The 12468-nt window shown below is 41.7% G+C and overlaps 1 protein-coding gene across 2 annotated transcripts in view; it reads right to left on the bottom strand.

Moving 5' to 3' along the window:
• tfb1m (transcription factor B1, mitochondrial) overlaps positions 1-11834 on the bottom strand; it is a 48933-nt gene extending 37099 nt beyond the window's left edge. Inside the window, exons 1-4 of one of the 2 annotated variants that reach the window (XM_057343233.1) lie at positions 11758-11834; positions 10721-10873; positions 10424-10575; positions 10044-10152 (exon numbers count right to left, since the gene is read on the bottom strand). In XM_057343233.1, coding sequence (XP_057199216.1) covers positions 10044-10152; positions 10424-10575; positions 10721-10850 — 391 coding nt within the window. In that variant the 5' untranslated portion in view covers positions 10851-10873; positions 11758-11834. Of the gene's footprint in view, positions 1-10043; positions 10153-10423; positions 10576-10720; positions 10874-11726 lie in introns of both variants that reach the window. The other variant, XM_057343232.1, reaches the window with a different exon arrangement.
• Positions 11835-12468: the final 634 nt, after the last annotated feature.

Below are 12468 nucleotides of genomic sequence, written 5' to 3'. Positions count from 1 at the left end.
GCTCCACCATCTCTCAGGACCTGAAGTGGGAGTCCCACATAGACTCCATTGTAAAGAAGGCCCAGCAGAGGTTATACTTCCTCCGTCAATTGAGGAAGTTCAACCTACCACAGGAGCTACTGACCCAGTTCTACTCAGTGGTCATCGAATCTGTTCTGTGCACTTCAATTACTGTTTGGTATGGCTCGGCCACCAAATCAGACCTACGAAGACTACAACGGACAGTTCGTAGTGCTGAGAAAATTATTGGTGCTCCTCTGCCCACACTTCAGGACCTGTACGATTCCAGAGTGAAAAACAGGGCAAGAAAAATCATCATTGACTCCACACACCCAGCACACAAACTCTTTGATCTGCTGCCCTCTGGCCGGCGCTTTAGAGCACCAAACACCAGGACTTCCAGACACAGAAGCAGCTTCTTCCCCCAGGCAATCTCCCTCCTAAACAGATAACTGCTCCTTAAGAGCAATATTCCACTTCCACTACTCCTATAGTGTGCACTACTGTGCCTTATTATATCTACATCTTATGTATACATGTATATAACACTACCTCTACTTACTAAATTATCCATTTGCACAAGTGTACATACAATCTGTTAATATGTTTATTCTACTATATACTACCCGGTACAATGTCTCTTATATGTTATTATCCCCCATTTTCTGTAAAATAGTCTTTATTTTATATATGCACAATTTAGAATCTTTTAGACTGTAAATCGTATTATATTGTATTGTCATTGTGTTAAATGTCTGTACTAGAAGCTTCCAACACCAAAGAAAATTCCTTGTGTGTGCAAGCACACTTGGCAATAAAGCTCTTCTGATTCTGATTCTGATTCTGATTATATTAATACAAACAAAAGGAGACAAAAGGAGAGGGCAAAAGATTACTCATTATATTAATGCAAACAAACGGAGAGGGCCAAAAATAACCACTCTCTAAAATAAAGATCAGACATTCATATTCGTAACATAAAATACATCACTAAGTTCACAAAAGAGGGTAAACAAGAGAAGACTTCATTAAGAGTTCATCCAAACTAATAATAATAATAATTGTCCCAAAGCAGAGAATCGAGAACCTACTCACAGTTCCGTAATCCATAGTCATGGTGTGGAGAATGAATGATCACGAAAAAAGTGTACAGCTTCAACGGGACAACGAAACAGTTTAGGTTTTCCATCCAATATAACTCTCAACGTTGCGGGAAAAAGTACAGAGGACTTTACATCAGCTGCATGAAAGATTATTTTGACGGCATCAAACTGACGCCGTTTCTTTGAAGAGCAGCACTGAAATCAGGGAAGATGTAAACTCGGGTGCCCATGAGCTCATTTTTCTCCCGAACCAGACGAAAGATCTGAACTCTATCCTGAAAATTCAAAAACTTGGCCACAATAGGTCTCGGATGAGGTTTTGATACGGATGAAAAAGTTGGAGAGCGATGCGCTCTTTCAATAACAGGAGCCGTGGGAAAATGCCCACTGCCAAACAACTGAGCAATCAGCCTATTCAAAAATGGTAACATGTCACTGCATTCACTTTTCTCCGGGATACCAACGACATCTATTTTCAGTAGGGCTGAAACGATTACTCGAGTAATTCGAATACAAAAAATCATCGAGGACCGTTATTACTAACGCACAGCCCGCTAAACTCTATTCATGTTGCAGGGCTCTCAAGTCTCACGCATTCACCGTGAGACACACGCATTTTAGTCTGCTCACACGCTCACACGTAAGACACACGTCGTGTGAGCATAATGTCTCATGCTGATAAATAAGTCAGAGCTTATTGAAATGGTGAACTGCTATTTTACTTAGTTTTAGTCTATTTTGCGAGTGAAACTTGTTTTCCGGCTGCATTGAGTCCATCAAACTAGATGCGGACTTGTGGACACCGAATCCTGTTATTTACACATCTCATCTCTCAGTTCTGCGTGTCTGCGTGAATGAACTGCACAGTTTAACGTTCTACACGCGTGATGCTCATAAAATTCTCTGCGTCTGCGCTGAATGAGGACATGAACTTCACCTCCAGAGTTGCTCTGAGAGTTTATTTCACAAACATGTTATTGTTTGAGTGAAGAAACAGACATACTAAAAAATAAGCGTCTTCCGACAACCTGCCAAAATAAAAGTCATAGGCTATATATTACTATTTAATAGTACAAAAAGAAACTACAACTAATTTATATAAACTAAATGCATCATGCATAAGCTGAAGTTAGTTGTTTACCTTTGAAATTATTCTTTCTATTTTTATTAATGTTTCTTATATATATATAATGTACTAAATGGGTTTAGTTTTCAGATATTAATATATGCAATTTCAGCAATAAAAACTTTAATTGTTTAAAAAGGAAACAAATTAGTTGTTTTACTCATTTTAAGAGACATGTCTTATTTTCTCTTGTATATTTAGTATTGCTTTTTAATAAAGAAAAAGTACTTATTATCCGAATACTTATAATCAGAAACTTGCTCTGCAAGAGAAGAGAGGGAGCCTTGAATCGTAGACAGTTCAGCTTGTATTTTATCAATTTTTGCATCGAAATGAACAATCATATCAGATTTAATCTGTTGTATGGCGTCCAAGATTTGTTGAAAAGAGACCTCGGCCTTATCCATTGTGTAGTGAGAGCGGCTGATATGGCCCAAAAAATGTTCAGATACTGCCAAAAGTGATCAAAGTGTTCTGAACGCACCGATTACAAGTCCAACCATTAAACTGCTGATAAATAGAGTAATTGAGTGAAATAATAAATACAATGGCCCATTTAAACGGATTATAGACGGAGACCTGGAGTAGTCATTCAAGCAGTAGCAGCCATTTTGAGCAAAATGAAGAGGCTCTTGCATTCTTAATTGTGGTAATAACACATCGGGGGGCCCCAAAGTGTTTAAGATCACACTTTCACAGGCCAGGCCCAGAGAGCCACACTGTCTGGGTGGGGGTGGTAAACTTCCATTTCGCCTGGGACAGGAGGTCCGTGCATAATGGGAGGGCCACGGCTGAGCGTACAGCAGAGGAATAATCTCCGCCAACCATGGTGCTTTGGGCCACCTGGATGCTATTTGAATCAGAGTCAGGTTCTGATTTCTCAGCCTGGCCAGACTAGGCATTTTCAGGCAGAGAGGAGGGAACACAGAGCAGAACTAGAGGCCATGGGTGGGCTAGTGCGTCCATGCCAAGTGGTACATCCTCACCCTGTAGTAAGAAGAACATAGGACAATGGGCATTGTCATGTGAGGCGAAGAGATCTACGGCTGCTTTGCCGAATCTCTATCACAGAAAACCCTCTGCCTGAGGGTGGAGGTGCCAGTCTCCATCGAGTGGGTTCCCTCTCGATATAAGGTCTGTGCCCCTGTTCAGAATGCCCGGAACATGGGTGGCTTGTAACGACAGGAAAAGCCACCTGATCCATACTAATAGCTTGTGAGCCAGAGTGTGGAGCTTGGAGGAGCGCATTCCGCCATGGCGGTTGTTATGTGCTACAGTTCTGGTATTGTTGCAGCATACCAACAATATGCATGCGGGGCAAAAATGTCTCGGAGCCCTCCACACAGTGAGGAGCTCCAAATAATTAAATGGGCTGAGCTAAGTGTGCTTGGCCACACATCATTCACTGCTCTGCCTTCCTGTGTGCCTCCCCATCCTGTTAAGGATGCTTCTGTCGTCACATCTTTTCGCAACATAATCGCGCCTAGAGGGGTACCATGAGTGTAAAACTCTGCATTCCTGCAGTGGAGTGGTGCAGCTCTGCTGTGCGCGAGCGTGTCACTGTGAAAAAGTGGCCCGAGATTGCGTAAACGGCTGAGATGAAGAGATAAGACCCACTTCATGAACGTCCTCATTCTCAGAAGGCTCAGAGGCAAAACTTGAATATCGGATTCGGATGCCATAAAACCCTGTAATTTGAGACAGGTGCGATATTGCACCCTCGCTACCTCTCTTAAATTTACATTTTACATTTATATTTAGCAGACGCTTTTATCCAAAGCGACTTACAAATGGGGTTAACAATGGAAGCAATTGGAACAACATAAGGACAACAAAAAAAGCATAAGTGCAATAAAACTGGTCTCATAAAGCCTGCCACAGTATACAGAGCAAAGTTTTTATTTTTATTTTTATAGAAAGAGTAGAAAAGAGATATAAGTTAGAACTGATCGGTCAGGTGCTGACGGAAGAGATGTGTTTTCAGCCGATTCTTAAAGATGGCCACAGAATGCAGCGGGCAGATCATTCCACAAATGTGGAACCGATCCAGAGAAGGTGCGTGAGAGCGATTTTTACCTTTTTGGGATGGTTCTACAAGACATCGTTCGTTTGCAGAGCGTAAGGATCTGGCGGTTACATAAGTCTGCATTAGTGAATGAAGATAAGGGGGTGCCAAACCAGTGGTGGTCTTGTAGGCCAGGAGCAGAGTCTTGAATTTGATGTGAGCGACTACAGGGAGCCAATGTAACTTAATGAACAATGAAGTGACGTGTGCTCTCTTCGGTTCATTGAAGACCACTCTTGCCACTGCATTCTGGATCATCTGTAGAGGTTTTGTTGTGCAAGCAGGAAGTCCAGCAAGTAGCGCATTGCAATAGTCCAGTCTGGACAGAACATGAGCCTGGACTAGGACTTGCGTAGCATGCTCGGAGAGGAAAGGTCTAATTTTCTTAATATTATAGAGGATGAATCTACAGGACCAGGTGGTGCTGGCAACCTGATCTGTGAAGTTTAGCTGATCACCGATCACCACTCCTAGGTTTTTGACCGTTCTGGAAGATGTGATGGTTGATGAGCCCAGTTGGATGGAGAAGTTGTGATGAAATGTGAAAATCACTTAATTAAGGAGAGAACGCGCTCCCGTGACAGACGCCCGCGCATCGTAATTGAATTCTGCTCGACACCCCAAAATACAACATTCTGGGCTGGAGTGAGATTGCTTTTGCTCTCGTTCACTCTGAAGCTGAGCGAAGTGATGTAAGCGAGCACACGATGCACGTATTTCACCACTTTCTCTCTGGAACTGGCTATGATCAGACAATAAACTATGTGAGAATTCTGAGACCCACTATTCTGAGCGGAGCTAGCCCTGCCTCCGCACAAAGACAGAACACTCTCGGTACTCAGTGAGAGCCCAAAAGGCAGAACTGTGAATTCGTAACATATGCCTTGGTAGACGAGACGAAGAAGTTTCTAATGCTGAGGATAGATGCTTATGATGATAAAACCATTCTTCAGATCGATTGATGTGAACCAGTTGTTCTGATGAATTGAGCGAGAGAGAGAGTGGCGTGTTAACATTATGAAATTGTATTTCCTTAAGTGTTTGTTCAACATTCTGAGGTCCAAAATGGGACGAAGCGAGCCATCCTTTTTTGGAACTAGGAAATAAACGGGAGTAAAACCCCTGATTGCATAGATGCGGAGGTACCCTTCTCGAGAAGGGCGGATATATGTAGTCTTACAGAATGTGAGGCGAGAGTCCCCACATTTACTGGAGGATTGCATCGGGCTGCTGGAGCGGCCGGTTTGTTCATATGTGATACAATGGCGCAATCTAGTGGAAAACTTGGGGGCTGCATGAGGGGTTCGGAGAGACTTGTAAACGAAAATTGTTGCATTCATTTGATTTTTCAGAGTATCTTGTATTTGGGGCAGGGGTCGGCAACCCGTGGCTCTTGAGCTGCATGTGGCTCTTCTGCCCCCCTGCTGTGGCTCCCTGAAGTCTTTATTAGGCCCTGTTTATGCCTAGTATTAAGATGCATTTTGGTCGATCGGATCACAAGTGGACGAAAGAGGCACATACCCGTTTACACCTGCTGCTGTAATCTGTCTATTTTGTCCACTTTTGACCACTTCTGTCCTGATTAGTTCAAGAAATATCTGAAAAAGCATACACATTTACCCAGCCATACACCCTGGCTAGATAAATGTATTTCCTTTTTCAGATATTTCATTCGAATACACGAAATAAGTGCATGCAATGTACATATGAGCGTGACCGGAGATGACAGAAAAACATACAGAGAGCAGCGGTTTTATTTCTGCTTTGACAGATGTGAGACAGCGGCGAACACTGTATGCGTGTGTTAAGAATGGAACGGTGAGAAAACATTCTGCTTGGTACGTTTTTCATCTTTAAACCACAGTTTTAGGTCTTTAGCCGACATAGTTTAAATCCTGTCTGGCTAGCGCCGTTCTCATAATGTTTACGCATGATGTCCATATGCAGTCTCCTGTGGCCGTTCATCAAACGCTACAAAAACAAAACCTAAAACAAAAGTTCACAGAAAAATGCTGAAGTCTAACTAAAGCAGCGCTTGCAACACCGTGACGCAACACTCCCACTTCTTGCCAGGGTCAAAAATGTATAAATTGCTAATATCTAAATACAATAAAAACCGCACTATATTTCCACCTAGTGGTGCAACTGGGTAACTACTACCTTACATGCATAACCTGTATTATAGTAATTTAAAGGTTACATATATTTTGCGGCTCCAGACAAATTTTATTTGATGGGAGAGGCCCCAAAATGGCTCTTTTGGTCACAAAGGTTGCCGACCCCTGGTTTGGGGGAACACATGGGTCGAAGCCTTTATTAAATCTGTGTGAGACGAGTGTAGTGACACTGCTTATACACTTTTTCTCACTACAGAGAAGCTCACTCACATAAACGAACGTATTGCATTCGTTTGCTCTTTTCTCAAGTTTCTTGTATTTTGGGGAACACTTGAGCTGAGGCCTTCAGTAAATCCGTGTGAGACTGGTGTGGGGAGCTGTGCAGTGACACTGCTTGTACACTTTCTCACAAAAGAGAAGTTCTCGCTCATTAACGAATGAATTGCATTCGTTTGCTTTTACTGGGTTTATTGTGTTTTGGGGAACACAGGGGCCGAAGCTTATTAAATCTGTGTAAGACTGGTGTAGGGAGCTGTGTGTTGGCAATGCTTGTACACTTTCTCACAGAAGAGAAGTTCTCTCTCATAAACGAATGTATTGCATTCATTTTCTTTGAAGCGTGTCTTGTGTTTTGGGGAACACATGTGCCAAAGCCTTTATTAAATCTGTGTGAGACTGGTGTAGGGAGATGTGTGGTGACACTGCTTGTACATTTATTCTCACTGGGAAATCCCCCAGCATGTTTTGTGTGGGGAACACACACTGGGCGACACATGGTACAATGAAGCCATAACACGGGGTGGGCACCCCAGGCATGGGACAGGGGCTGACTCCATCGACAATATTACAATATAGCCTCCATATTTTGCATGGAGGAATAAGGACAGAAAAGAACAGAACAGGAACCCAAAGGGCTCCCCACCCGTGGACTCAAAACCCCTCGCTGGCATAGCGCGGCCTTCTTAGGCACAGTTTAAAAGCTTCATCCTCTTTCTCCTTGTCATCACAATGCTGTTGCATTAATGCGCTCGCAAGACCAAACAGAGCTCGGCCGGGCTCGACCAGTGCTTTAGCGACGCGTCGCTTTACACTATCAGGGAAACTGACAGATTAAGCCACAGTGCGCGCTCTTTGACCACCGAGAGAGCCATAGATAGCCCACTAACTTGGACCGCTTGGTGGGAATTACGGAGAAGGGGGTCCCTCTCCTGGTCAGAAGCACTAGGTAAAGTGGCCATTCGAGATTGAGGCAAGCGGCCCCTCGTGCACAAATCCCAAAAAGGATGGAATGTGACAAGGCAGCGGAAGCAGTAACCTGAGAGGTTACTTACACACTGCAGGAGGTCCCAGGTCAAGGATCAGCATTGCCATTTTCCCGATCAGAGTCGGACCACCCCAACTCGCTCTGGGTCATGGTCATTTGAGTCTGCATCACAGGAGTTTAGCAGGGAGCACCAGGCAATGGCTACAATTTAAGGGGAAATTGATAGCTTCCTGAGCGTGTTTGAGACCCGTGCAAACCACACAGAAGGGATGAGAATCCCTCATGGCAATGAGGACACCACACGCTGCCGGGCAGGCACGCGACTGGTTATCCACGGGAATGGCTGGCGCCAATATAGACAGCAACATGACAGAAAAAAGGGGAAAAGATGAAGGGAGGCTGGCAGCCTAACGAAAAGTGCGAGCGTGGGTGGCTCGCAGGAAACAGACAGCTAACCTGGCGTACAAGACAATCACGTCTGCCAGTGGCTGATCCACAGATATGTCCTCCTGTAGACAACAGTGAAGTCCAACCAACGAGCTGTGAGAAACAAAGGTCGCGTGAAGCGAATGTCAACTGAGGAAAGGTAGCGCGTGCAGGTGCCTTTATGCATTATGTTAGGGGGCGTGCCCTCACCTGGCATAGGGCACGCGCTCTTGTCTGTCAAAGACAGACTTTGTGCAATTGGATGCTTCTACAGAGGTCAGGTACCAATGCTCTTCCCATAGGTGGATCTCGAACACGAGATGATGAAAGAGAACTTTTACGGTGGTTTCATAATAGTTATCCCCTTTTGAAGGATACCTGATCCAGCAAAAAGGTCCCTATCGACCCAGATCCCCGATCAAAATATCGAATCGGCGCACCCCTAGTCCTACATGGTGAATGACACATAATGCACTAGATGGGCGATACAGGATGATCCGGACAGTGTTAAAATTAAAGTCTTAATTTTTTGGTCTGTGTAACGCGAGCAGTTGCACATGAGTGTCCTCTGGTTCAGAGACAAGATAGCACAGAGCTGATCATATGCGTCGATCATACGCGCAAATCTACTGAGAAAACAAAACGTATCTGACCCATTAAAAGTCTAAACAGAATCTTGTATGTTAAGGCTCCATGGAAGATATCAGACATGCCTTGATGAGTAAAGAAGAAGACAAAAGCCAGTGCCACTCGGTGGCCATCTTTGCAACTGGCCTCCGGGCAGTTATTAAGTAATTCAAACAAGACATGAATGGAAATACTGATATTTCTACAAATGCCAGCTAAAATCCGAACTAAACGACATATTTAAAAACAACTTTAAAAATGATGTAACTGTACCATAACGTTTGTTTCCAAATTGCGCTTAAAAACATTATTTTTCATGTTGCTTTAGATACTACGTATGCGCAAAGCTTTGCTTGGCAGCCATATTGAGCATTGCATTCCTCCCCATTCATTTCAATGGCAGTGACGCATCTTGTTAATATTAATATCTTTGTTTTACACCACTGTAGCTATCACACTGTTAAATGCACCTTTGCCAGGCTGACTGTGCCGTAAACAAAACGCTATTGGTTATTTTAAAAGGGGTCGGGGCCACTCAATATGTCTTGCGCTCGCCGCATTTTTCAGTTGAAATTACGTCCACGCATCAAATAATGCTGCGCGTTCCAAGGCAATTCACTGGGACTTTAAGACTATTTAAGACCATTATAGTATACTATACATTATGAGAATGTACTGACACAGCACAATGCTAGAGAGCGAAAAAGAGAGAGGGGACAGCATCAACATCCAAAATTCCAAAATCTGGATAAAATGCATTTTGTAATAGCTTAAAATATATTGTAAATATTAAATTTACAATGATTTTCAGTTATTAATATGTATGTTTGTATTGTTTCTGACCAACAATAATAAAATGTACGAAAATACACCAAATAATGTCTTTATTCGTCGTTATTATTTTAGCATAATTTTTTATATATTTTTTATCTTACAGCACCTTAAATCTACAAAAGAACTGACTAGTGTGTCTGTGTTCAGGTTGGCTGCTTGTGCGTGCAACCAGATAACGTCTTTGAAAAAGAAAATGGTGGCATCCTTAGGATAAAATGAGTATTACATTTAGTTTTTTTTTAAAGAAATGAAAATATTTCATGTGTTTCTAAGGACAAACGCTAGTAGTGTAAGGCTATTACAACGTATCTCTCTATACCCAGAATTCCCTTTAACAGGAGGGTCAGTGTATTTATTACCTTTTTGTTGTATTAATTTAAATCACTTTAGAAGCTACTGTACTTACGATTTGCACATGTTTTCCAGTTTAAAATAATAATTTATTTAATGAACTGCATTTGTGAGAACTTGAAATGTTTACCATCTTCCCATGTCTTGGCTATGTGCGCTGGGAACACTCTGTCAAGTCTGTATGTCAGAATATCTCCATGTGCTATTCTCATTCTCCCAGGGGCAGCCTCGGACAAAAGCTGAACAACCAAAAGCAAAACAACTTCAATATATAAAACAAACATTTGTAAAATATGTTTTATTCTATGTCTGAAAATTCTTGCTTTAGTGTAAAACATGGCAGTAGGTCTCAGTATAAAGTAAAAGATCAGCATCAGTTAACATAACATAAACATTTAAATTGACTTCAAATAGCAGAAACCTTTTTTGGAAAAATGGATAAAGCTCCTTAAAAGAACCTTAGCGGAACATGTTTAACTGGTAGTTGATACATTATGAGAATATGCAAACCTGTAATCCAGGAATAAATCGGATATCCTTCTCCACCACTAATAAGTCTGCTGCCCCAGCGTTTAGAATTGACCTGGTGAGACCCCCAGGTCCAGGCCCCACTTCACACACATGCATGTCCTTTAAGATTCCTGCTTGGCGGATAATCTTATCTGAAAGCCAATAGGATGTTTTTAAAGGCTTCTATTCAACACCTACAGTCGTAAACAGTGTACAACTTTGCGTTGCAGTGTACAACATAATACAACGTGCCAGGTGTTATAAATGCGTTTAAATGCAAACACTTGTTGGACTTACCTGTAAGTCTCATGTCCAAGAGGAAATTCTGGGAAAGTTGCTTCTCTGCCTTTAGATTATACAGTTTGATGATCTCCCCAATGGTGGGCAAAGGTGGTAACCGATAAGCGGCCAGTTTCAGAGAAGCCATCCTCCTTGGCTGATGTGTGACCTCTTTATACATACAGAAAAGTTCAAGGGTTGAGACCACTTATTAAAGTTTTTCCATTTGACATTTTCTAATTACATTAAATTCTGAGAGAGAAATAAACAAGTGCCTTTTCTTGCTTTTCCCCACAACTTTGTGAGGGCTTGTAACTGTGAGAGGGTGTGACAAACTATACTAGTGTCAACTATTTTGGCATTTTATTACCTCGTTACATTTAAGAGGTTACATGAAATATTTGTACATAAATGAATCCACTTATCTCAACGCAGGATTCTTAAATGCACGCAAAACGTGACGCAAAGAGTGAAAATCCTGAAAGGGACAGTGAACGAATCCAGTTTAACAAAAATGTTGAAGCGACATTAAATACATAATATTTAGGTGACACCTAGCGTTTCATATTCTACACTGCAGACACAGGAAAACCGACGGTTCCAATGTCATTTGTGATGACCCTTACACAACATGATATGTTATACTGTGATATGACTTGCATAACTACATATATCATCTTTTAATTCGTGGAACGATTTAAAAAGGAATAAAGAAAATATTTATTATGTTTCGCATCGAATACAACAACAAGTCTGCCGTGGCTCAGTGAACACTGCTTGTTTAAACAGTCGACAACAGGGAGAAGTTAACTGGGCAGGTTTTTTTATATCAGCTAACTTTACCAAAACTGTATTCCTTTATTGTAATGCAAGTAATACCTAGTGTATAAACTTAGCACTATAATTCAAAAAGCAAGACGCAAAGACTTGCTTTCTGTCTGAGAATTCACCCAGGACTTAAACGCTGACTTCCTAAAGGCCACAAAATTCAACCACAACATCTATTCTAAACAAAAACGCTTACAACTTGCACGACAGAAGCACGCTTTCCTCACCAGTCTTTCCTGTTGTGGGAGCAGCAAATACCGTGACGATATGTTTAATATATCCAATAGGGTGTCCAGAATGAAGAGGTTGGCCAATCAAGTATATAGGGGTGGGGCTTCCGCTGCTCTTGAAAGCAGCTGCAACCAGAGCCGATGAAAAACAGAGTTGCGACACACGTTAATGTCGCCGCCGGGAGGTCACATGGTTCATGGAGATCTCAATAGTTCCAAACTGTTCCACAGACAGTGGAAGCAGCTGTTTTTAAACAAATTTCACAAACTACCTACACAATATATGCACCGATTATGTTGATTAAATTTATAATACAATTTTGTCTGATGAGTATTAGTGAGATACGTTCTGTGTGTTTAATTTGACTAGGAAGGATACATAATGTGCAGTGCAATACAGTACAGAAATTAACAGTATAAATGCATTCATCTGTTTCTTATGCTTCTATGATCATATGTACATACCAATGTTAAATTATGTTAAGACATAAAAATGCACAAGTAATTTATCAATAAATAATCAATGATTGCAAGTAAATGCAGCACAAAGAACGCTGAAAATGGAACAAAAAAAAAATTTCAGTCAGTAAGAGATTTAATTCTATAATTTATACAGAGAAAGGGTAGATAACGTTTTATTTAACAAGCAGTCTTTACAGAAAATCATTTAATCACACATAGAGACACACAGAAAATCCATTTTTGTTT

This window comes from Triplophysa rosa, linkage group LG10 (assembly GCF_024868665.1).
Source record: "Triplophysa rosa linkage group LG10, Trosa_1v2, whole genome shotgun sequence".
Classification (NCBI taxonomy): Eukaryota; Metazoa; Chordata; class Actinopteri; order Cypriniformes; family Nemacheilidae; genus Triplophysa; species Triplophysa rosa.
Note: the sequence above shows the minus strand (reverse complement) of the source record. Positions and strands in the feature narration are given on the sequence as shown.